The sequence below is a fragment of the Colossoma macropomum genome, unplaced genomic scaffold, assembly GCF_904425465.1.
Source record: "Colossoma macropomum unplaced genomic scaffold, Colossoma_macropomum, whole genome shotgun sequence".
In the NCBI taxonomy this organism is placed as follows: domain Eukaryota; kingdom Metazoa; phylum Chordata; class Actinopteri; order Characiformes; family Serrasalmidae; genus Colossoma; species Colossoma macropomum.
The window spans coordinates 1,841,243-1,868,870 of NW_023495565.1; the positions used below are offsets into that span (position 1 = coordinate 1,841,243).

The 27,628-nt window shown below is 37.3% G+C and overlaps 1 protein-coding gene across 4 annotated transcripts in view; it reads right to left on the minus strand.

The window, feature by feature from the left end:
• scai (suppressor of cancer cell invasion) overlaps positions 1-27,628 on the minus strand; it is a 54,138-nt gene that overhangs the window by 4,936 nt on the left and 21,574 nt on the right. For 3 of the 4 annotated variants that reach the window (XM_036563009.1, XM_036563007.1, XM_036563008.1), the window contains 13 exons: positions 24,896-25,007; positions 11,204-11,299; positions 10,599-10,685; positions 10,408-10,506; positions 10,145-10,241; positions 8,940-9,038; positions 8,647-8,799; positions 5,786-5,929; positions 5,596-5,697; positions 1,840-1,918; positions 1,317-1,416; positions 481-562; positions 221-293 (listed from right to left, as the gene is read on the minus strand). In XM_036563009.1, coding sequence (XP_036418902.1) covers positions 221-293; positions 481-562; positions 1,317-1,416; positions 1,840-1,918; positions 5,596-5,697; positions 5,786-5,929; positions 8,647-8,799; positions 8,940-9,038; positions 10,145-10,241; positions 10,408-10,506; positions 10,599-10,685; positions 11,204-11,299; positions 24,896-25,002 — 1,318 coding nt within the window. In that variant the 5' untranslated portion in view covers positions 25,003-25,007. The remainder of the gene's footprint in view (positions 1-220; positions 294-480; positions 563-1,316; positions 1,417-1,839; positions 1,919-5,595; positions 5,698-5,785; positions 5,930-8,646; positions 8,800-8,939; positions 9,039-10,144; positions 10,242-10,407; positions 10,507-10,598; positions 10,686-11,203; positions 11,300-24,895; positions 25,008-27,628) is intronic. The other variant, XM_036563010.1, reaches the window with a different exon arrangement.

The window sequence follows — 27,628 nt, forward strand, 5'->3', positions numbered from 1 at the left end:
AATTATTATATAAGCTACATAAATTAATCACAAACAAGTGCTGCTGCATCGGATCTGCAGGAACCTATTGCTCACTGTACTGATCAACTATTTTCAACCACATAACAGATCCTGGCAGACAGAAAAATCTCACTGTTTGTTAACCTTGCATGTAATCAAAGAAAGAAATACCATATGTAGCAGTAATAAAACACTGGGTGGTTAATCAACAGAGAAAAACCTTGCATGCTCTTCGGATAAACGGCAGGAGAAAGCAGGCACACCAGTGGCTGGCCAAATAAATTGGAGAAATTCTACAGAGAAACAAGTAGAAAATACTAATTAACCTCATACAATTGAATACCATTAAAACCATAATAATAAACTGCAGCGTTTGTTTTTGAAAATGGTCACAAGAGGGCACTACATCACTAGGTGATATGTAACTTATTTGGATAAGCTGTCTGTGTGTGCATGTATGTACGTATGAATTGAATTCACCTTGTATGCTGTGCTGTTAGATGAGTCTACAACGATAAAGAGGGGTTTCCTGGTAAAGGGATACAGGTCTCCTGGGTGAAGGCTGACATACACAAACACACACACACCATTAATGACTAAAAGAAATCTTCAAGAGGCATAGTTTATATGCAATATGCCAGTGTGGATTCATACACCAAAACAGTAGTAATCTATTTTCACATGACCATTTTTTATCCTCTTTATCCCATAGGATTAAATAGTCTGCTTTGTTAATGTACTGTTCCGATTAGCTGCCCTGTACTGTACCTCATGCAAGTTGGCACATACTGTTAAGTTTAGACTGAAATCCTCTGGGACAATGGAAAACATAAGCTTCAGTGACTCCCTTCGGATGCCTAGAACCTTTGGAAGGCTGCAAAGATACATTTGCTCACTGACAATCAGGAACAATAAAAGGTTTAATCCTTTTGGCCTCTTCCTGCACAAAAACTTGGCTACAGATTGTCTACCATAACATTTATCATCATATGTAATGGTCATTTGCAAATATTAGTGTCTAAGCGTATTTTTATTTACTGATTTTAAGATTTTATGGAGCTAAAAATGTTGTTAAAGTGGAGTGAATTTCTGAAAACCTTAAAAATGAACAGTTTTCCTCATGTTAGAGGTTTGTTACAATACAAAACAAGCCTCTAAATATCATTTTTTTTATCAGTGGGATTATTGGAAATATCGATAAATGGGCTGGGGAAAACTCTTTCATTGTTTACACATTATGTCTCTTATTTCAAAATTAGTTTTTTCATGTTTGTAATCCAGTTTATAATGCCCAAGGGAACTAGGTTGGTCTTTACCAATGCATCTCTTTCTGTGCCTGGTTTCTCTTCTGCACCGTCTCGCCATTCACCACATCACGATTAGTATTGGTCAGAACTCCTCCGAAGTCATAAGGTCCTGGGGCAAATCACAGCATACATGAAGTTAACCAAGCAAGCAGCACTGCTCGTCCCTCACAGATATGTGACCATTTGATGGAGAACTTTCGTTTCATTACACTTTGGGTCACTCTGCAAATGAAAAAGCATGATACCTAGTCGGCAGGAATTAACAGCTGACAGTTATCTTCTAAACATAAGGAAGAAAGCTTTGGTGGTCACAAGCTAAGTGTGCGTGCGTGTGTGTGTGTGTGTGTGTGTGTGTGTGTGTGCGTGAGCGTAAGAGAGAGAGAGAGAGAGAGAGAGAGAGAGAGAGAGAGAGAGAGAAAGAGAGAGAGGGAATAGTTTATAGTGTATGCATAGATATCCACAGTATCTAAAAAAAACAGATGAAAGCAATGAGCTTTTACAGAATGCACTACAAAAGCTATAAGGAGTATACCTTCATATTCTGAACGTCCAGTGGGAAAGACCCCTGTAGCCGACAGATAGACCAGCAGCACACTATTGGCTGGTAGCTCCTGTTATTTCAACAAAAAAAAAAGGTACTCAGTCAGTGACGGTGGTCACAACACAGAAAAAGACACATAGAGAAACCGCCAAAAACATGAAAGAGCTGGAATAGGCATGTTTTTTTTGTTTTTTTTTTTATAATTTAGGCACATCCAAACTAGTCTAGTCTAGTAATAGTATCAGGGAAAATAATAATTGTATCTTATTTTACGATTTTTAAGTAAGTTCTTTATTGAGTATATGACAAGGAACTGCCAAGAATATTGGGACACTAGCTGATCATGCAGCAGCGGTGATATGATTGAGCCTAGGCCCACTCTTTTTTGTCACTCGCCCACCCAAAATGACTGCTTAAATGTACTTGCAATATTACTTTTACTAGTAAATAAACCAAAAACACAAATAACAATTCATTGCTAAATGTGTGGCATTCTAAATACCATTTTCCTGAGAGGCTGAAAGTAGATATATAAGTTTACATTACATTTTATTATACAGATACTGTTCATTAAGCTACACCATAGCTGTGACTAGTTCCAAGTTTTTTTCTCATTCTGTTTTTCTCCTGTTCTAAAGACAAAGGCTCCACTCATCTGAGTTTGATGCACCCATGCAAACGACAGTTCTCTTTTTCCCCCCGGTATTTAGAGAAATGTCATGATCTGACATATTGACCAAAATATACTTAATTTAGGAATAACTACAGTGGCACCAAAAAGTATTTGGGTATTTGTGCCATACATGAAAGTGTGTTAAATACATCACGTAAACCTAAATTTCAACCAAGTGGCACTTATTTAAAGCACACTATTGCAAGACTGTAATTTTCTTTTTAGTAAAGTATTCTTTCAAAACGTGGCTGGTGTGTTTCGGATCTTTTTTTTTTTTTAATAAATCCTCTGCACACTGCCGCAGGTTTGCATTCAGAATGCATCTGTAAACTTCTGAGTTTATGATCTCATCAACAAACCCAAACTCTCTGACACCACTAAGGAACACAGCCCACGACTTTGAGCTTTCAACCTCTGTGCTTTATAGGACACTAAGTACAGTAAGGTTTGAATTCTTCTTCAAGTTTTCTCCACAGAGCTCAAGGTCAAATGTTAAAAATGTTCAAAAATGGTTTTATAATAATGGTGATATTATTACAATAATTTCAGACTTTACAAAAACTCAAACCAATAACTTTTATAATTTACATGTCTGATCCAAATAAAAGCAGTATTTTATAAGGAAGACTCATGTAACTACTTAAAACAAAAAGATGACAAATTTGTCCAGTTGTTACTGTGTTAAATTACATATGCTTAAAATAAAAAGAGGCATCACTTATTCTGTCTAACCACCATGTACACATTATTTCAAATAATGATTAACTGTTCAATTCACTTCGTTTTGTTGATATTTTGTGAAAACACAATAAAAAAACTATTCTGTTTGAGCTCTGTCTCAGACTTAGAATTTTATTTGTCTTTTAAGTTCTCAAATTGTCAAAACTTTTTCAATGTCTGCTGAGCCAGCCATCTTATAAACAAGCCCCCAAAATAACTATGTCTATAACTTAAGAAACATCAGAGAGAAAGCCCAGTAATTTGAACATAGTTGCAAAAGTTTGAACATAGTTACAAAGCCTGCATGCTGCATTGATATTGTTACACCCATATTGAATAATATAAAAAAAATTCCGCACTGGGACACTCAAATAATATTTGTTGAAAAAGTGCTTAAATATAAAAATAATAAGTAAAAATGGGGGATTCCAGAAGATTAGAGGTATACCACTTCATGGAGCATGCCTAAACATACAGCTTAGAAGTCTGATGTAGTAAGACCAAGACCTGGAACAGAGGAGCTGCTATAGAAAATATAGGTTTTTTTTTTTTGCCTATGAACATAGCAAAAGACCAATATATGTCTACCATTACACTTTGAACAGCTCTAGTAGGACAGAGCCCACCATATGTTAAATAACATCATCTATGTTTCACCCCTCCAAGGTCTGGTAGAAGGCAGTACACTAACCTCCACAATCCAAACATCTTTACTAAGTAGTTGAAGTAAAATGCAAAGCTAAGCCATCTATGCCACCTGTACTGCTATGCAGCTTACAGATAAATAACACAACACAAAATAAATTTATAATATTGTTCTGATGACAATAACACAAAATGTTTAGCAAAATGGGCCTAATTTACATTGAACAATCCAGTTATGTACCAAGCACATCGAAGTAGACAAAGCAAGTCTTTGCAGTAACATCAAGTCTAATTAGTTACATCTAGCACAAAGCAGTAATGACAGGGGGCGAAAAGCTCTATGTAGATTATTTTTCCTACTACTCTCTGCTTTTCCCACTTGTGGGGAGGTGCTATTCTCCAAGAGAGAGGAACTAGTAACATAGTAACACCTCTCTAGCGTGCCATGCTGGTCCGTACACACGCCAATGCAAATGAGCCAGCAGTCAGAGCAACCAGCCCAAAATTAGAACACTATTACATGCTACGGTAGTGTCACCAGATAGCTCTTAGAGTAGGGCTGGGATATGGAACAATATAATTTTTTCCCCACATCATTGAATAATTATTTGTACTAAAGCAAGTAAGTTTAAAATAAAATAATTTTGAGTATGTGGCACTCTTACCAAGCCTTTACATTTAATTTGCAAAACCTGGATTGTCTTTTTTTTATCTCCGCCTTGCTGAGAGATTTTCCTCATACTCATAGCTTGTCTGATAGCTCTCCTAACTGTACCACTGTTTTGTGCTGTTGTGAGCGAATGGCTAGTAGTGATGTGAATCTTTGAGATGACAGTGAGTCATTTCTACTCACGGCTGATTGGTTTGCAATTAGATTCAAAAGCGATTTCTGTAAATTAAAAACAATTCGACTGAATACACTAAACAACAATTCAATTCAGTGATATGATTCAGCAAATTTAGATATTTAAGTTTTTTGAGAAACATTGTAAATAAAACAGATTGAGTGACTGGCATGTGAGCGAAGTGTGTGCTTGACACAGCCTGATAAAATGAACTCAAAGCAAAAAAAGATAGCTGTTGCATGAGTTATTTATTTCAGTTATATTATTGCCAGGGTAATGTTTTAAAAATCTCTCTCTCTGTGTTTCTTCTGTCCGTGGTTAGCTTGTTGAGATTGCTGCCCGAGTCACTTACATGCCCTAAGACAATGAAGTTGAACGAAAAATTATTTTTATTTATAAATGTTTACTCTATTAATAAATTGTGATTTATTACATTTTTAGCATTTAAAATTTTTGACCAATGTAAACGATTTGCTATTTTTTTTTCCTTTTACAATCAGAGCTGTTGCATCAGGAGGAATAAATAAATATAAAATGATTCATTAAGAAAACAAACAAAATGTTACATTGCTAATGGCTAGCCTACTTTTCCCTCCCTGTCTAGCAGAGTGAAAGACACGCATCTCTGTCTAGTGTACCTAAGTAGTAACTGTTTAAGCTTTTGCTGCTAATGCCAGATTGAGAAACAGAATGACAATTATCTAATTAAATATACCTCAAACACGTATCAATATCAAAAAAACCAGTTTGATTTTATTGGTACCATTTTATTTCTCAAGCTTAACTGATGGTGGTGACTTGATGGTTGAACATATGATTCATTTCAGATTAGAAAGGTTGTTAGGTGATGTGTGAAGGCCCAACCTTGAAGGAGGCAGACAGGAAGGTGTAGAGCTGGCTGAAGGTGGGTTTATACAGGAGGTACTTGTGAGGGTTCTCCCTTTTGGCTGGCTTTTCACTGGGCTCCTGCAAAAAGAGAGAAAGACAAAGGCCTAAGAGAGCGAAAAAGGGCAAAACTTATGCCTAGAAAAAGGAGGAAAAATAAACACTCAACAGTGAGAGAGACAGGGAGGGTGTAAGAGTCTTCTCTTACAAGTGTCCCTGGTTTGGTAGTGGTTTGTGTGGCCAGGTTCAAAGGTTCTCTCTCGAGGGCCTGGAGCATGCGGAACATATCGATGGTCAACTCACTGAACTTTACCTGAATAAAGAGACACAAAAAGAGGGTTAAATTTCATGGTTACTGAAAATGATTATATATTATACGAATACTATATGATATATTAATATGACATATTAACATGGATATATAAAGCAGACACTATAAAACTATTGTATATATATACACACACACGTGTAAGAAAACTACACATATATTTTATGGATGCTATAAAACAATGTTATATTATACAGATGTCTCTGATGTTAAAGCAAGGCGCAACCATATTGCTATCCGATTTATATTATTCTCGTCTTTTATTATGGTTATAACTATATTGTTATCCGACTTATATTATTATGGTTGCGCTATATTGTTATTCGATTTAAATTATTGTTATCCGATTTATGGTCACGCCTTGCTTTAGCAAGCTTATATTATTCTTCTTCTTCTCTTTATTATTCTTATTTTTCTGCCGGATTTTCGCCTCATAACACGTCCCGCAGCTTTCGAGAAATCAACTCCGTTCCAACTCCAGATTGTCCGGCCTGATTGTGTGATGCGTGCTTGTATACAGCTTTTTGATTGGATGCACGGATTTCGTGTGGCAAGGGAATTTTGCGGAATTTTTTCCCATAGAGAATGAATGGGGTGAACATTTGCATGCCAATCTAAGGCACTTCTGCTTGCCCGAACGACACCGTTTTTCATACACTATCTCAGGGCAGGCCCACAACCATGAATCCACTGTCGTTTTGACCCGCACTCATCCGTTTGTCGTTTTATTCCATCTTTCGTCTCTCTCATAGACTTACATTGAGCGGACTGTTGGCAGCATGCCAGACATGATGTCACAATGGGCCGTTAACTCACACACCCATCCAAACTCAGGCATGGAGCCCAATGTCTCACCTGCTCCCAGCCTAATGCTCAGCAGTGTCAGCACACATAATGATTTTTTTAAGGTGGAACTGCTTTTAAGGTGGAATTGCACAAGAACTAATCCATAGCCATACTGACCCACACTCCTCCATTTGTCGTTTTATCATCCCTCGTTCCTCCCATAGAGTGTCATTCATTTTTGCCACCACTCAAACTCTGTTACTTCTTTGCCCGACAGCCACCGAAATGCATGTACTCACTCAGGGCACATCCCCAAGCTCTAATCCACAGCCAAACTGACCTGGACTCCTCTACTTGTTGTTTTTTAATCCCTCGTTCCTCCCATATAGTCCCATTCATTTTCGCCACCACTCAAACTCTATTACTTCTTTGCCTGAGAGTCACCAAAATGCATGTACTCATTCAGGGCAGGTCCTCAAGCTCCAATCCACAGCCATACTGACCCACACTCCTCTATGAGTACTTTTTCCATCCCTCATTCCTCCTATAGAATTCCATAGTAAACGCGGCGCAACCATTCCGCGTTTCCTTTAGGAAATGCACTTTTCTAGTTATTATTATAGCCGCGTTTCTTTGCCGCGTAACTTGTCCCGCAGCTTTCGAGATATCGACATCGTTCCAACTCCAGATGGCTTGATTATTTGATGCGTGCTTGTATACAGCTTTTTGATCGGATGCACGGATTCCGTGTAGCAAGGGAATTTTGCAGAATTTTTTCCCATAGAGAACGAATGGGGTGAACATTTGCATGCCAATCTAAGGTACTTCTGCTTGCCCAAACGACACCGTTTTTCTAGCCATACTGACCCGCACAAACGACACCGTTTTTCTAGCCATACTGACCCGCACTCCTCTATTTGTCATTTTTTCGTCCCTCATTACTCCCCTAGAGCCTCGTTCATTTTTGCCACCACTCAAACTGTATTACTTCTTCACCCGACAGCCACCAAAATGCATGTACTCACTCAGGGCACATCCCCAAGCTGTAGTCCATAGCCATACTGACACGTACTCCTCTGTTTCTGATTCATCCCTCGTTCCGCCCTTAGAGCCGAAACCAAAGCCCTGTTTTTTCTATTGTGCAACAGACACAGAAATGCATGGGCACGTTGCCAAGCTCTAATCCACAGCCACACAGACCCGCACTCCTCTATATGTCATTTTTTCATCCTTCATTCCTCCCATAGCGTCCCATACATTTTCTTTTGCAACAAAGCCCTAATCTGTCTTTTTCTCAACAGCCACCAAAGTACATGTACTCATTCAGATCAGGTCTCCAAGCTCTAATCCACTGCCTTACTGACCCACACTCCTCTATGTGTAGTTTTTTCATCCCTCATTCCTCCTATAGACTTCCATAGTAACCGCTGCGCAACCATTCCACGTTTTCTTTAGGAAATGCACTTTTTTAGTTTTTTATTATTAGTAATTATTATTATTATTATTTAATTGATTTGTGGAAAATTATTAGGAACTGACTAAATTGGCCTTAATTTTAGTGTAAAATCTGAAATTAAGTGCATTTCAGAGTAAAACAATTTTTGAAGAATGCAGTAGTAAGGAGAAGGAAAGCTTCTTACATCTTGCCTTGGCAGTAGGGCAAGATGCCCCTTTAAAGCATTTTTATTTTTATACTATAAAAACAACACTGGGTGCTGCTCAACTCTATTTCCACTAACTTGGTTATCACACTGTGCATTCTAAACTTATGAATACATACAAATACAGTTCAGTTTTATAGTAAGTGGACATTCATTCATGTCATTTTTACAATAATAATATTTGTGAATGTATGGCTTTCCACAGATTACTTCGCTAATTTGAGTGCCCAGAATGTTCTGATCTATGTGAAATACCTGATTGTTGCAATTGCCCACTATTAGAGCATCAGCCAAGGTGAGCTGACCAACCACCATGCCCGGTTCTAATTGGGGCACACCCCCCTCCTGCAGCCGATTGGATTTAACCATTACTGTGTTGTCATCATTCAGGATCAAAACTGGATCTGCCTAAGAAACCAAACAAACTCTCATTATTATGGGACAAAAAACCCTAATTAACATGTGATACGTTGATAAGTGCCCTTAATCTGTTCAAAACCGGGAAATTTTTAAGATAAAACTTACATCTCATCATCCATAAAACTCACCTCAACAAAAGCAGCAACTTCTTGCAGCACCAGATTCCACTCTAATTGATCTTCCGTGTTGAAGCGCTGGGTATAGTCCTCAATCTCTTCAGACAGCTCCTGCACAAAAGAACAACCGCAAAAAAGACCCCACAGTGTTTTATGACCATTCATATAATATATTGTAGAGCAGAAGTGTATCTCTCAGCCTCACTGATTTCACAGAATGCACAATTTTTGATCGTTTTTATGTTTTCGTTCATCAATGCTCTCTACCAATACTCAATACAACAGCATGCAATAAGCAAATATGTCATACAACCATTGGGCACGCAGTGTTTAACCATTTCTAATTGTTCGTACAGACTCCATAAGTAAAAAAGACTACCACTCTTTCTGAACAAGACTGTCTGCTAAATAGGTAAAGGTTTGTTTTTCACCATTTTCCTAGCAAAACTGTGGAAAGAGGCTATTGGAAAAGACTGAAAAATAATGTATATTTCGGAACATGCAGCACTTAATATTATTGTTGTTGTTCTTGGTATTAATATTTTTATTATTATCTTAATCTTTGTAAATACACCTGCTGAGGTTTCAAGAACACTGTTAATGATGTTTTCAGAAGCATCAGCAGATGTGCTTACAGAGGTATTACTAGTACTAATAGAAAAAAGATTTGAGATAATGACAATAGCTGTGGGAGAAAACATAGGATGAGAGGCTTAAATAACAATAAAATTACAGATCAGGAAAAATCATGGTTGTAGTACATTGTCATCTTTAATTTTGCCACAAACCTGTAATTAATCTAAACATAAAGAATAGAATTGTTAACATCACATAAACTGTACTGTCCATTGTTGTGGTTTCTGTAGCCACATAGCTTAGCTTCATTGTACAAGCTGAAACATAGTGTTTTTCTTGAGACTGGATATCTGAAACCTAACACAATGATCTGAGAATATCCTAAAATGTAGACCATACTACAGGCTCACTTTTTGTAAGGCATCATATCTGCCAGCAGCAGTGCGGGAATAGTTTGAAAAGTTTGCATAAAATAAATCAAAACATGAACAAACAAAGTTTATACTGTCACTGAGTGTTGTTACCACAGGTTACTTGGGTAACAGTCACCAGGCACAGGCTTTCTTGTTCAGCACTTTAGCCAACATTTGTTGTTTTAAACATAAACTTAACTTAGACTTGCACACAGTCTAAAAAATTACCTTGACCAGAACTTTAACCAGGTCCATCTTGTTGAGCAGCAAACAAACGACAATAAAGCGAGCATAGTACCTCAGCTTCTTCACTACCAGCTCAGGCCTGAAGGATAGTACAGTGAAACAGAGAGAAAGATGAGTGAAAAGAGAAGAATGTGAAAAAGAGGGACCACAAACAAGGAATGCAAGGAAAAAGGAATAAGGTCACAAGAAAGTGGCTTTATCAAATAATATGAGCTGCAATAAGACATTTCTTTTCTACATCCCACCTGTCTTCCTTGTTGACCTGGTAGTAATACGAACGCTGACGAATGGCCGAGTAGAAGGAAAATGCTTCATTTAAGTAGCTGGTTTCCGAGGTACGGAGGCTAGGGAAAGGGAATATCATAGAGATAAATGCATTAGTACATGCTAAGCCCAAAGACACAAGCCAGGGGCATTTTGGTAAAAGCAAGCTTACTAGTAATGGTAGTAGAGCTGGCCGATTTTGGATGCCACCTCTCCAATCTGCCACCTCTTGAGACCGTATCGGGTGTCCAGCACCTGTCTGTTCTCCCAATTAGCGCACACACACATACATAGATCAGCCTCTGAGGACACATCTATTAAAAGTACTGCTCTGAAGTGCAGAATTATGCCTCACAGCTGGGACTTAAGGTTCGAATCCCAGTCGTCAGTGAGCTGTCCATGCCAAGCAGGGACACTGATTCAAAATGAAAACCTTTCATGCAGGCCTGCAAACTGTCTATAAAGCACATTACAACTTTTCTTTTTGTTTTGTTATTTTCTATTATTTCATGATTGCTGGGAGCATGTCTTAAGAAAACCTTGTAGTCCTTAAATGAAAATAAAACTTCTTAATATTAATATAACAAGATTTTATTCCAAGTAACTTTGGAGCATTTCTATCGGTCCATTTGACATGAAACATTCATATAATGGAAAAGCAGCTGGTGTTCTTAAATGGGTTTTAAATTACAAATAAAAAAAGAGAAGTTAAAAGGTTTTCTTATGGCAGCAACAATTTGTTTCTGTTTTATATTTATGTGTACTCTCAATGCTGACCTGTGCTGTTGCTGAAACTTCCACAACTTTGTGTAGACATCAAAGGTACGGCCAAAATAAGACTGCCACTGCTTGTGTCCATACTGAGGGAGATCTCTATAATGAGAAAAACAGCAAGATAAAATATGCCTGGATAAGAGTAATTATTCGTTTACCATCAAAATCCTTATAATCAATAATCAGTTATTATTATAATTAGCTGACAAAATATTTTTTCTCTAAAATGTCACCAATGCTAGCTGAACTGAACTGAGAAAGAGAGCAGTTTATTTTTTGTATTTTCTCTCTTTGACAACATTATTTGCTAGTGCTGTTTTTTTTGCTTTCATGTCTCATTTTCTCAGCTTGTTATACATAGTGCCTCCTCCCCTTCACCTTGTTAAAAATACTCAGTGGCATGGAGAGGGCTATAGCAAATAAAACAGGATTACATAAATATACTGTGTCATTTTTATCATTCGCATTATCATGATAGTAAAGAGAAGGACAGATGAGGGAAAGGGAGGGGAAGAGGGATAGAGAGAGAAAAGGTTTTTTTTTGCAGGGCTGTGGTGACTCATGACTGTGGTGATGATGGAATTTCATGAGTTATGCCCATCAGCTGAAGCATGAACTCAATCTCTATCACTGTGTTTTTCTCTCTTTGTCTCTCTGTACCTCCCTAACCAAAAGAGCTTTAGGCTGCATTGTTATCATCAGAGAGTTTCTACGACAACACACGAGTGGTGGATGTGGGATGTACTTGTCCTCATTGGTATACACTAGGGCCTGACTGATATAAAGAATTTTGTAACTCATATCGTTACAAATAATAAGGGGCTACAAATTCAGATAAACGATAATGTATCAGCAGATATAAATTGGATATAAAGTCTACATAGTTTTACAACTGTAAAAATGGGGGGCTTTTGTGAAAGAAAACAAGATAAATCATGTCAGAACTTTTTCCCACTTTAAAGTAAAATAGTAATCTATAAACTAGAAAGGGAAAGTTTGTGAACGAACTTTAAGTTGGTTTGAAAAAGCCAGCTAATGACTTTAAAATAATTAAATTGGTGGAAGACGGTTGATGGTTGCTAAAGTGTTGCTTAGATACTGCTATGCGGTTGATATGGTATCCAAGGTGGTTTGTCAGGTGTCGCTAGGTGGTTCCTATGCTATTATTTACACTGGAATATTAAATCCACTGCTTCCTTAAAGCCACTGCCACCTTAAATTCATTGCTACCTTAAATTGACTGCCATCTTAAATCCACTGCCACTGTACCTTAAATAAACTGCCACCTTAAAATCAGTCCTACCTTAATTGTGTTGCAATCTTAAATTCAGTGCTACCCTTAAATGCACTGCCACCTTAAATTTAATGCTACCTTAAATGCACTGCCACCTTAATTTTGGTGCTACCTTAAATTTACTGCACCTTAAATCAACAGTTACCTTAAATTCAGTGATACCTTAAATTCAGTGCAAGTACATTATTTGTGCTCACATCGCTGCACATTAGGCTGTAAGCATGTGAGTCTGTGTTTAGTGTGTCTGAGTGTCTGTGTGAGAAAAGTGCATTGTGACATCACTTGTGGCAGTTAGACTTGAATGTCCCGAACATTCTGCTATTCATTTCCTATGGGAAAAATATTGTCTTTAAATGAGAAATATTTTATTTTTTTTAGCGCAGAATAGTACTAAGAAGAAGATTATGAAGAACTGAAGATTATGAAGAACTGAAGAACTGAAAAACGATCAGAAACATTTTAGGGTTAAAAAAAAAACAATAACCTGTTTGGATAAGTATGCACACCCTTTTCGAACTCTTTCAGACTCTTGTTAAATAGCAGCTAGTACACACCCGCCATCAATTAAACTCTGATCAAACCCAAATGGAAATCAGCTGATCCTGTAGGATTTTCCTGACACTTTTATGGTTGCATCCAACTGCAAAAGCCTGCAGAAATCTCATTGCTGAAAGGTATCAATCAGGAGAGGGTACAAAAGAATTTACAGGGCACTGGAAAATAGCAAAAGAGAAAATATGGCACACCAGTGACATTACCAAGGACCTCCTTCCAAAATTCTTGAGAAGACCAGGAGAAAAACTGGTCAGCAAGGCTGCCAAGAGGAATACTGCAGCATTAAAGGGGCTGCATGATATGAAGCACAAAAAACAAAAAAACATCCAAGCCCAGGTATTTTGAACAAAAATATATTTAGTCTCCCAAAACCACATGTAAAAAAGTGTTGCAATCTGGTGAGACCAAGGCTGAATTTTTGGCTATAATTTTAAAGGTGTTTGGTGGAAAAACAACATAGCACATCACCAAAAGAAGTGAAGCATGGTGGTGGCAGCATTATTATATTATGATTCTCTGTGGTTTTATTTTTTGTTACTTATGTCTTATTTTTCATCAGTTCTTTTAAAATAAAATGGTATTTTGTGTTGAAATATGTTATTCTGTAATTAAAGTTATAATTAAATTTTGGATGCATTTACATGTTTATTATTTTGAACATGATTATGTTTTGTGTTCAAATTTATCAGTTCAGCCCATATAGCTGTCATAAAGTTAAACAGGGATGACAATTGGATTCTCAGTGACACAACTATTTTGCCATGGTTTTGCCCCCTCAATGGGTGATCAAGTCCAATTTCTGGTGCTGCCACAACAAAAAAAAGTTGCTAATTACCGGTGATAGCTTTGTTGATACTGACAACGCTGTGGGATACATCCACATACATACACCTGAGAGTGAATCATACAGAACACACATGGCATTCATGTAATCTCTCACAGACACACATCCACAAGGTAACCATTTAAAACTCAAACAAAACACACATTCCCATATTGCAGAGATGGTGGTGAGATTTACGTGTCATCCCAGTGCCCTTGTGAACCACATGAGACAACGCTGGGAAAGAGACAGGTGTCATCAGGGATTGATTTCACTCCATGCCCCATTCAACTCCCACCCTTGCTGACAGAATTAATATTCAAGATATATCCACTTGCCCAGCTAAGGATGGACTAGTGAAATAAAGCAGAAAAGGAGGACAGAGGAGTTGGCCAGGATGTGTTTCATCACATGCTGACACTTTTGAGTCACATGCAATTGAGTGAAGGAAAAGAGTTTTGAATGACTTTCACAAAACTTGCTTCACAAAGTCGCAAAATTTGCAACTTTCAGACTAAAGTTTTTGAGGCTGCCAGTTTATAATGTTCATAAGACTAATTGTTAATGATGCATCAACACTATTTTTTTCAGACTGAGTATGAGTACTTCTATATATATTTTGGTACTCACAGATGCAGAGTGCAATACCATATTGAGTAACCTACTTAGAATTAAAATGAAGTGCATTAGCTAGCTAAGCTATGTTATTTAACACTACCTTTGAATGAATAGTGCTGCAGTGGAGAAAAGTGAGCTTCATTCCACGTCTGAAAAGCGCTTCTGAGCAGCTATGGTTTTGCTCCTCATCTGTATCTTTCAACATCACTTTCTGTAGCTCAGTGACAAAAGGAATCACATCTGAGGCTAATGCATCTGAGAAGCTCACGTGTGGAGTTTTACGTCCTCTTGGAGTCTATGTAATTTTCGAAAGCATGTTCTTTGGTGAGTCTGCACATTTGAACAGACCATCATGTATGGACAAAGCCTACGATTTAAATACACTGTATGAAAATGCTGCGTCCAGGATACGTGAAACGCAGCCCCTACAGACAGCTCTGTCCATGAACAATTTCAAATAAACTGTTTCATTCAAAATAATACACTGCACACCAAGTACTAGGCAAAGAGAAGTGTTAACAGTACTGCTAACACTGTGCACTGAAGCTCAACAGACTGTAAGCTGCTCTGGATAAGAGTATCTGTCAAATACCATATATGTATTGCTTGAATCCATTTTTAGATAATTTGATGGGTTCAAGCATTATTTCTTGAAGCACTAAAACTGTTGTCCACAGAGAACTTTGTAGGCAGATCCCCGTTGGGTATGGACAACGTAAAAAATATGTCTTTACCTGACTGGCTGCCACTTCTAATTTGCATAAGCAGAAAGTATGCGTTTTTATGCATTTGTTTACAACTCCCTGTTGAAAATGAATGGGAGAAATTAAACAACCTGTTTTTGTTATTGTGCCTTTAAGACTGATATTTGTAAATGGCCTCTGCTCTGATTGGGTGATCTCTACGGTCTCTCATTCTAAAAGCGGTCCAGTCTGAAACAAGCCTAAAATTTCAATATGAATGAGCAGGGCTAAACTGCTGTAGGCTGAATATGTGGCTATATGTAAATGCACTGTCACAAAAACAAATTCAGAACAGGCAGCTTAGTTTCATATGAACTTTATGAACTGGGGAATGTATGGTATATTTTGGAAGAACTAGCTTAACAAAAACTAAAATTGATAAAATTTTATACTTCTTCATTACATGAGGCTCTTAGACAAATGTTTCAAACAAGTAATAGAAAGTTATGTACCATTAATAATCATTCAAACTGTATGCATAAACCATCACAGATCTGCCTCAAACTATCCTAATACATTTCAAAGAGCTTTGTTTTTGTTATGTATGACACTATGTGGTTTATGTAATACATGCTAAGACATACTGTTATCTACTGAAAATTAATGCTTAAAGAACAAAGCTTGAAATGGCATTTTAACTTAAACTACAGTTTCACATTACATAGGCCCTTGTGTCTTTGAACTGAAAAAAGAGAGAAAACTCAAACTAGGTAGTATGTGAGGAAATGAGTCCAAATAATAATAGCAGTATCATTCCTCATCTCTTCAGGGTGTTGATTAGAGTTCAATGCAGAACTAGGGCAAAAGCTTTAGCTACAGTCTAATTAGCACACAGAAATAGGACAGGGGAAAGAACTCTTATCAACACAGCATTCTTAACAATCGCAGACACTGACTTTTACATTAGATTAAAAAAATTATATATTTTGTTAACGTTGAAGTGAAAAGAAGTAAACAGAACCTCGGCAGCACGTTAAAATGAAAAAAATCTGCACAGATCCGTTGCGGAAGGTTTCTAGTTTGGCAATATTCTTAGGCCATTTTGAATGCACAACATTAACATCTACCCACAGATTTTTTAATGAAGTCAGGGACCGTGAGGGCTGTTCTAAAAGCTTTGGTTTATGCTCTTTTAAGTAGTTAATAGTGGTTTATTAGGTAGCCAGCATCTTTTTAGCTTCAGTTTCTTTAATGACCGTCATATTAGCTTCCAGAATTTGTCAATATTTAGTGGAATCCATTTGTTTATCTGCCCGGTCAAGGTTTCTTGTGTCAGTGGCTGCCACACGACCCCAAACCACAAAGTTTAACTGAAGGTGCTTTGATCCTTTTACAGCCTTCACCTGCTTTGTCACATAGCATAATCATCTATGCAAACTTTTGCATATAAATGTAAACAGATATAGACATAAATTTGAGTGCAACAGTAGCTGAATAACATGGTACATTATAACACAAATACACCTAATTACATCTACTACACATACTTACATTGACACAGTACAAACCCATTCATTCATTCTTATTCTACACATTCATCAAACTACACATTCAGTGGTGAGTGTTCTGAGGTATTGTATGTGAAATGTGAAAGAATACTAACATACAGGCGATAAAAATTAACGTGTAAAAAGTCTGTTGTACAAAGTCTGTTGTACATAGGTTACACATGCCTGTTGCCCTTTATATTGTGTGTAAATTTCATGATGAATGGACCAAAAGAAGCGGCCCAGAATGACTTGGGAAAAAAGTCTGGATCCATTGACTTACATTAAAAGTAAAGTAGGTTTTTTCCTTCTCCTGTAAAGTTATAATTTTGGAGATACGAGGTTTCACAGGCCCTCTAACACTTTGGAAATCTACTGCCAGTTCCTCGGTCTTCCTGACTTCAAGCTGCAGGTTTTCCCAACAAGACAAAGTGGTCCACCAGCCTCCTGTGCTCTCCATTATCTTCATTGTGAATACATCTTAGAATAAAAAAAAAAATCATCAGAAAACCTCTGCAGGTGTCATGAAGGGTGAAGAGGAAAAGAGACCAGAGAGTTCCCTGTGGTGCTCTAGTGCCGCTCACTACAGATACACAGTTCTGGCCTGTTACTCACGAAACTGTGGCAACATCAACCTGCATAGTGCTGAACTTGTTTCTTAGTCGAAGAGGCCAAGAGTTAGCTCCATGGAGCATGTACATCAGAGCATCATCACACACCTATGTATTTCTGGTAGGAAACTGAAAGGGGTTCACAGTCCAACATTCAGGAGATCGAGTTGCACTGCATCGAGTTGCAAACCTGTGCTTTAACGGTTATGTGTATTGGGTTGTACCATTTACTGTTTATATAAAGAGCAAGCTCCTCTCTCCTCTTACTGCTCTCTTTTGTTTTTCTATTTGCGCATGATGTGAAAACTTTCCATCGTGACCACAGAGGTTGGAGTTTCAGCTACAATTTATGGTCTTTAGTCAGTGCTGTAAGCTTGTCCATTTTGTTCCCACTGCAGCTCAAGCTTCTGCATGCACATTCACAGACGCTAACCCTAACCACACTCTGTAAGCTCTTGGGAACTGAGGAGATCAATTGCTGTAGTTTTAAAAGTGAAAAGTTTTGCCATTCTTGCTTGATATAGGATTTCAGCTGCTCAACAGTTCCATGTCTCCTTTGTTGTATTTTTCATTTCATAATGTGGCAAATGTTTTCAACGGGTAACAGGTCTGGACTACTAGCAGGCCAGTTTAGCACCTGGTCTCTTTTACTACAGAGCCATGCAGCTGTAATACGAGCATAATTGTGTTGGCATTGTCTTCCTGAAAAAAAGCAAGGCCTTCCCTGAAAAACATGTTGTATGGATGGCAGCATATGTTGCTCCAAAACCTGTAAATATCGTTCTGCATTAATGGTGCCTTCACAGATGTGCAAGTCACTAATGCACCCTGCATACCATTACAGATGCTGGCTTTTGAAATGTGCGCTCAAACAAGCCAGAGGGTACAACTCCTCTTTAGCCTGGAGCATGCATCATCCACGATTTCCTAAAAGAATATCAAATTTTGATTCGTTGGACCACAGGACACTTTTCCACTTTGCCTCAGTCCATCTTAAATGAGCCCTGAGAAGATGGCAGTGTTTCTGGATCGTGTTTATACATAGTTTCTTCTTTGCATGTTAGAGCTTTTAACCTACATTTTTGGTAACCATACAGTTTTCAGAAGTGTTCCTGAGGCAATGCAGTGATCTTCAATACAAAATTGTGCTTGCATTTAATGCAGTACGAAGATTACGGCCATCTAATATTGGTTTTCGGCCTTGTCCCTCGTACAAAGAAATTTCTCTGGATTCTCTGAATCTTTTAAAGATATTATGTATTATAGATGATAAAGTCCCCAGGTTTGTTGGTATTTAACAATGAGAAATGTTATTCTTGAACTGTTGCACCATTTGGTTGTGCAGTCTTTCACAAAGTGAACCTCACCCATTCCTTATTTCTAAAAGACACAGCCTCTCTGGGACGCTCTTATTGTACCAATCATATTATCAATTTGTTGGCAATTAAGCTTATTAGTTTTGAGATATTCCACCAGGTGTTTTTTTAGCCTTATACTTTATAGTGCTAAAAACTTTGCTGCCCCGTCCACACATTTTTGACACATGTTGCTGGCATTAAATTCAAAATGGCCATATGTTTTTCAAAAAAATACAGTTTCTCAGTTTCAAGATTTGATATACTCTTTGCCTTCCGGTGTCGACCAAAAGAGCATGGGTTCCCCTTTTGAGTCTTGGTTCCTCTCAAGGTTTCCTTGCCACTGTTGCCACTGGCTTGCTCATGGGGGCTTGGACCTGGATTTTTCTGTAAAGCTGCTTTGTGACAACACCTGTTGTAAAAAGCACTATATAAATAAAATTTGACTTGACTTAACATGTTGTATTTGTACTATTTTCAAGTAAACACATGTTTTAAATTATTTGCACATCACTGCATTCTGTTTTTGTTTACATTTTACTCAATATTCCAACTTTTTTGAAAATAGGGTTGTAAGCGACATCACCAGCCTAATGGCAGCCTAAGAAAGAGTCTCTCGACTAAAAGTGTAAGAAACGCCCCAGAACTTCGAATTTGCTACAAAGAAGTGGTCAGAATTACTACATGGAAGATGGGGGAGGTATGGCAACTAGGTTTAAGGGCAAATAAACGACCCAACAACCAGTGTTTAATAACAGCAAAATAAGCTTGGATCACGATTATGCGTCTGGAATCCTCATCAAACGAAGGGAATACACCGAAGCACGACAAGTATTAAAAGACAAACACATAAAGTTCCGGACTCTGTATCCAGCAAAGCTAAAAGTTTTTTATGACGAAGGGACAGTAACCTATGAGTCAGTGGAGGAGGCAACATGAGACATGGCGGACCGGGGTCTACCTGTAACAGTGGTCTCTCAGCCTGACAAGCTTCTGGATCAGATACGGCAACCGTGACAAAGGGGCGACGGGCTTCAGAGAAAAATTAAGTGTCTTCAATCATTAGGATGGCCAAGAGTAGATGACCTTTTAAGTCAGGTACCCACATTAAACTTGAGGGAAAAAGAAGAGGAAAAAAAAAGGTCTGCTTTTGAATTGAACAATTGAGTGGAGTTTGTATCAGTTGGAATAGTGGTTATAATGAGAGTTTCTGTTATTTCTTGTAATATACTAAGCTTATGAGGCAGAGAGGAGGAAACTATCCTAGTCGGATAATACAAAGTAATTTAGTCGGGATTGATAGGTGATGCCATTAAAGGCAAGTAATGGAGGGCCCTCCTAAAAGGACAAAAAAAAAGAGGTGTTGACTTGTTTAAGGTCTGCATGAAGACCTTACTTTCGGAACCACCAAGAACATTTCCAGTTGTTTCTGTTTTTGAATTGTTCTACTCATATCTTGTTGATTTGCATTTGTTTTTATTTTTAAGGGGATGCATTTGTTGTCTTAAAGAGAGAATATGGAGAGTTTCAAGAGATTTGGGGCAAAGTGGGCCACTTTTCACTTGCCTGAGTAGCAAGCGGTATACTGTACTTTCCTCTAAATTTGGTGTTTCTACATGTTACAATTTCTGTTCCCCATACCATTTGACTGGAGATGAATAATAACTGAAAGAAGAAGAAACCAAACACAAACAATAGGGTTCCAGCACCTGTGGTGCTTGGACAACTATTAATCTACAACTGTACAGCAAAATAAACATATTCAAAGTCAAGCTTCAGAACTATTGCTTGAAAATCTTAGCAAGTGACATTAACCGCACACATATTTCATAAAATAAAGAATGGGTCAGTAAACAGGGATGGGGAGGGATAGAGCAAGTCAGCAACAGAGAAAAAAAGAAAGAAACAGCCTGCAGCAAAGATGTGAAGAAGTGCTATAAAAAGAACAGATATGACAAGGAAGAACTCATCTGTGAGGGAATGATACAGAGGAAAACACCCTCACATATAGCCACAAGTGACAAGCCAAGATCTGTCCATTATCCCTTTAGGAACTATTTAGAAAGCAGGCTACAAATTTTCTTTCTTAATACAAATGATCAGGTCACAAAGAAGAATTAATTTTCACTAATTACTATCTATGAATACCAGGGCCCTATTCTGAGTTCCTACAGGAATTTGTAAACTTTTGATCAAGTTTAATAACGCACTCAAATAAAGTAATAATTGTCAGAGATTTTAATATCCACCTTGACAAACCACAGGATCCACCAAGTAAGGCATTTGTATCTCTCTTAGACTCTGTTGGTTTCACTCAAAATATAAAGGGGCCCACTCATTATTGCAAGCACAACTGATTTAATTTTGACCTTTGGTGTAAACATAGATCATTTAGCCATTTTCCCCTAGAGCACAGGAGTCTCAGATTATTACCTAATCTAATAATTTGTTTTAATCGTAATATTTGTCCATCGCCACGCTATAGTGTTAAGCGTACTGTAACTCAAACTTTAAGTGTGTACCTGTGAGTGTAAATGGTGCCTGATTAAGCTAGAAGTGTTCCACTCTGCCTGGAAAGACAAACTTAAAGACTAAAGAAGGGCACTTACTACAGCACAGTCAACCTATCTCTCATTTTTGTTTGAAAATAATAATAATTCTAGATTATTATTTAGCACACCCTGAAAATAATTAAAAATATTTTTTTTTCAATAATAAAATTTAAACAATCAGGCAAAAAATTCAAGATACACAGTTAACCTGCTATAAACCTGCTGTCCTACAAAGCTAATCCAGATCTTGAGCATACTGTAACTACTGCAGTTGGAATCCTTTACCTTACTTCAACAAACTGAGCTAGTTACAATTATTTCCTCCTCAAAATATTCTACTTGCTTATTAGATCTAAGTTCGCTTAAAGCAATGTTGCCAGTAATAACCAAGCCTCTTCTATTAATAACAAACTTCTCTCGTAGCTTTGGCTATACACCAAAAATGCTTAATCCAGCAGTAATTTAACCTCGAATTAAGTAGTGTAATCTTTATCCCTGCGAGCTATCAATTTATAGACCTATCACAAAACTTCCGTTTATATCAAAGATTGTAGAAAAAGCTGTGGCACAACAACTAATTTCCCACCTGCATAGGAATCACATACATGAAAAATTTCCATCTGGATTTACAGCTCATTACAGTACAGAGACAGCACTAGTGAAAATTGTAAACAATCTCTTGTTATTCTCTGACCAAAGACACATATCTTTGCCGGTTGTGCTTGATCTTAGAGCAGCATTTGATATGACAGACCATTCTATCTTACTAGATAGACTAGAAAACCTTGTAGGAGTAACAGGAATAGCTCTTTCTTGGTTCATATCTTACCTGAGTGATTGCTATCAGTTTGTGGATGTAAACAGCAAATCATCTGTTCTTACAAAAGTGTGTGTTGATGTTCCACAAGGCTTTGTTTTAGGATCTCTATTATTTACATTATACATGCTACCACTGGGTACAGTCATCAATAAACTTGGCATAAATTTCCACTGCAACGCTGATGACATACAGTTGTATCAGCCAAACTAGATGATAAATTCCATCTTAATAAGACTGAGGACTGCATAAAAGTCACAAGACATTGGACGTCAAGTAACTTCCTCCCACTCTACTCTGACAAAACAGAGGTTCTTCTTTTTGGTCCAAAAGCTGCTAGAAACAAACTCTCTAAATTAACACTTAATCTTAATAACTTCTCAGTTGCACCCGGTAGATCTGTAAAAATCTTGATGTCACGATCAATCCTCATCTGTCCTTCAATATACATATAAACAATATTACTAGAAGAGCTTTCCTTCATCTTTGTAACACTGCCAAACTAAAAAATGCACTGTCTTGTACTGTTCTCAGTCACTCCTATTAAAACTGCGTGCCTCTTTGCCGAGCTGAACAACCAACCATCCTGTGCGGTCTGAAGCTGTTGCTTCATCTGCCTTGATTGGGTGCCCTTGCTCATCTGCCTTCTGAACTAGTTTAACCATCAAGGAATGTTGTGCCTCACCTGCATTCCACTGACTCTCCTGATGATACTGCTGCAGCACAGATTTAAACTATTTAATAACAGACACTGCTTCAACTGCCTCACAAACTATTTAATCATAGACATTGCTTCCCCGTCTCAAAGTACTCTGAGCTTTTCTTATTTTCATACTAACAGATCATCACTGCAGGCTTCTAACAGTAGTCACTGACATTCATGTTTTTTGTTTTTTCTTCCCACTGTAATTTGCTCCTAAAAATAGTCACTGGTTTTCACTGGTAACAAGGACTGATTTTTATTGATCTATTTCTTGTTGTTACTCTAATAGGCCTCTAACAGTAGTCATTGGTTATTATTGGATAGTCTCCATATTTCAGTCCAATGACAGGCTGGTTTGAGACGATTTGCTAAAAATCTACAGACTAGTTTGAAAAGCAAATTTTTCAAACTTGTAGATCTGTATTTGAAAATTAGTCTCAGTGTAAAGAATGATTTGAAGTGATTTATTTTTAACCAAGACAAATTTAACATTACTACATTGAATGAATAGCACCACCTGTTGGCCAATTATGGTCAAATTTAAATATGTTATTAGAGAGTGCTTACGTGGACACAACATTCAATTTTCACAATGACTGGCCAATGCCATGCCCTCCAAATGCCTGTTGAAAGCTTATAGGACAATGGTGGCCATATTGACCTCATTTAAAAAGAGGCTAATAGATGCAGCATGCAAAGTTTTAGCTCAACTGTACAAGCAGTTGCTGAAAAGGTTTTCTGAATATTATAGCACCCTCATTGAATAAATGGTGTCAACCATGGAGAGCTTCCTCAAAATCATGTGGGGATAAGACTATTAAGTTTCAAGAGAATTGGTCAGTGATCTCAATCTGTAGCCACTCTTTTGAAGTAAGCTCCACCCTGAAGGCCTTAATCTGCACATGGAGGCCATATTATTCACAAACATTAACACCTTTATTGTGAGGATATCATGAAAAGTCTCAGACTTGTTTAAAAAGTTGTTTTTTTTATATTTTGCAAATTTTGGGGCAGAGTTAAACACAGACCCAGTGAGGTGCTTTTGTGGAATTATCCAAAGATTCAGAGGAAAAAAGAACTTTGACTGTATGTCTCATGGTTTAGGAGATATTGACCAAAACGTAAAATGTTGCTCTACAGCACCACCATCAGAGCAATTGGGGTCTCTAACTGCCTGGCTAGATGCACACAAACTACACGTACCCTCCAAGTTTGGTGTCTGTATAACTTACGGTATAACGTAAACATCTTTTCCAGGAAAAAAAGAAGAAAAATCCAAACAATTTCAATCCTAGCAAAAGCAATAGGGTTCCATGCAGTGCTACAGTGCTTGGACCCGTAATTAGTGTTCATTTTCTATGACTAAAAGAGCTATTCTCTAAACATGAAAAGAGAAACTACATGAGATTTCTTACAAGAGATTTAACACCAGAGCGAGAGAGAGATAAAGAGTGAGAGAGACAGAAAAAGTGAGGCTAAGTGATCCTCAGTTAAGTTTAGGGACTGTTTGCTGACATTAATTATGGAAAAAAGTTGTCTCATTGATGGATCATTTACTTAAAAACAAAACACTCTTTAAAGGAATAATACAGCAAAAAAAAAAAAATGGAGAGAAAAAGATTAAGGAAAGTTGACCTTTTGTTAAACCATTATTTTAATGTCATGTAATACTCATTTGATAAATAAAGTGATTCTAACAGATTACATACAATACACTACAGGATGCATTGACCTATTGGCCAATATAGCCTCTACGGTTTTGTTGCACCATCAAAGAAAAAAATCACTTGTTGCATATACAGAACTTTGAATGATATAAGAGGAAAGTGCAGAAGGTACAATTGGTCCATTTGCCAATTAATTGCATATTTTTTTTTATTTGCATACTTTTTAAATTTGGTTTTAATTTTTTTGGGCTCAATCTGGTTCTCTCAATTCAATGCTTTTGGTCAGGTTGGGTTTAGACAGAATTTTGTCAAGCCACATTTGGTCACTCAGGCCTGATTAAAGTTCTCACAGATTAATCAATTAAAGAAATAATAATTAGTTGCAGCAGTTAAAGCCTCATTTGGCCAGAAGAAATTTGAATAGAAAACTGAGCTACACCTTAAGTCACCGACGTAAAGACGAAACTGACCTCAAGCCGTTGAAAAGCTGCTTGGACTTATCTAGGAGATAGCAGAAGTCTGTGACAGTTTTCCTCTCACCAAGTGGGATGTCATCTTCTGCTCCCACCCCCGTCATGACAGCTATGACATAAAAGAAGGGGAAAAATAAAACACTTGATTTCAGAGAAGACGGTCAGCAAAGCAGCACCATCAGTGTTCCAGAATGCAGCCACACTAGCCGCTAGTTTCACGAGTCACTCCAGAGCTGGAGACATCAAAGTAGCAAAAAAATATATATATATTCAAATAAATCATATGATGAGCACAATCTGGATAGCACGACTTTTACTGGAAGAGTCATAGCTGTGTGGGAGTGGAAAATGCTGTTGGAATTCATTCTCTATCTCTAAAGATAAAGAAGCAGAAAGACTGTGGGCTGGCTGTTTGTAGACTGGTTGTTCACCATATGCCCAATGACTCCATGTGTACCCTCTCAGCTTGATGCTGCAGCTTCTTTTAAGAGTTTTCAAACCTCATATCCAGTTTAAGGAGGCAAACATTACAACAAATCTTTCAATCTTTATATTCAGTTGAGAGTGACAGTGCTTAAAGGAACAGTTTGGCATAGACTCATGTGGTTTCTGATTAGGGCTGCAACAAATGACTATTTTGATAGTCGAATAATCTATTGACACAACAAATAACTGATTATTCGTATTACGAACTGCTTAATTACCAAATACCTCTAATGTAGCCATCAACATTTAAATTTAGCTTGAGGTTGTTTTATGCATTTGCTAACTTACAATGAAGACAATACAGATGAATACCTTATTTAAAAATTCACTGTTTTAATGAACTATCCTGCTAATACAAAAGACAAATTAAAACAATAGATTATTCCTGTCAAACTTTAAAATCAAGAATATGCAAAGTAGCAGCAATAAAATGCAACAAAACTAAGTCAGTATTCCCTTAATCACACCAATAGGTTCTCTGAGCTTTGCCAACCACACGGCCATTATCTACACATTAACAATCACACAAACAATATACATCACACAAACATGAGTGTGGATGCGCTGCGTTCCTCTGTTATATAACACTATCCCACTTTCTGAGTGCAATATTCTTGAAATAGTATAATTACCTTTAATTAATAACAATACCTTTCTTAAAATGCCGCTCTGTAATGCTACTGAATACAGGCCAGCAGCGATGTTGATGGCCCAAAATGGCGGTGTCGTTGACGTGGCTGGCTGAACCCAACACAGCATCTATGTATGTTTATGTATGGGCAACACTCCATCTCCAGCCATAAACGTGAGTTCCGTTCAAATTCGTCAAGCAGTGGTAAACGTTTGTGGCAAACTTGATCTCTATGAACAGTTCAATTTGAACAATTTTGTGTAAACATTCCATTGCAACTTTTGCAAAAACAAATTTGGCATTCCGTTGCCAACTAATCGATTTTAGTCAAATAAGTCAATTAATCGTTGCACCCCTAATTCTGACACTGCATGACGTACTGTTATCTATAGAAATGAACAAATGTACACTGCATAGCTACAATACAGTATTAGCAGATATCCTAAAGTTAGAAATCATCAGCACGTTTGTCCATTTTCTATATTATTGTAATGATGACAGTATTGACTAACAATATTATTATTGCATTAAAACAGCAATCAGAGACTGCCTATTATTTGCATGCGCATGTTTAATGATGACAAAAAGCCATCTACAAGTCAGACTTAGAGCCAAACATTATCGAAATGTATGTGAAAAGAACTATTTATAAAAAGAGGGTTTGGGGTGGAAGAAACGCAGTTCTGAGATTCACTGCAAAGTAACCTGGTTGGTTTTTGCACAGTGGTTCTTTTAAGGCTATATTCAATTTTAGGACAACAAGTCAGTGGACTGTCTGTATGAGTTCGACCAATCAAAAGCTACCAAATACCCATGTGCACATAACACAATTAAAACTATTAACTGGCAGTCTTGCATATTCAACATTAATGCTAGAAAAACTGAATATGTTGGTCTTCTTGACAAAAAGCCCTATAAGCTAGACCTGATCCTGAACACTGTATTTTACTGACCAGCCATTCATTACTAAAATGCAAGGACCAAACTTAATTTTGACAGGTGGATGGAAATGCACTATAATATACACTAACAATATTAGCATTACCGTTTTTCCATCCCAGATAGACATACACATCACTCATATATAGTTTTCAGATCAAAAGGCGGGACTCGTACATTGGTTAATTTGAGGAATGCTTCACTCAATCATGTATTGCATCTTTCAAATCTTTGGAAAGCAAGTCAGTTAACTTTGGCTAGGTAATTTCACCAAAGTCAACACTACTGCTGAGGGAGAGCAACCAACCGTCATTTTTAAACATTTAACATGCGCTTGATAAGTTTTTCTTGGATCATAATGCAAGTTAGTGACATTAAGTAAGTCTCATTAAGTCTCTGACATCTGCTCTCCTAAAGCATGAATTAATGAGTGGTGAGCAGAAAGGGGGCAAACAGAAACCCATCTATATCTGGGTCATTGACATGACATGCACATTGTGGGTCAAAGTCTATTATTTTCCCCAAAAAAGAATGTAATAAAATACATGACACAATGTATATCATATTATTCAAAAATACCTCTTATGTAAAACAATTTTCAATGCACCCACATAAAATTCATTTTAGTTTCTTTTTGCTTCCGAAAGTCTAAAAACATCAGGTGGTGCAACCAT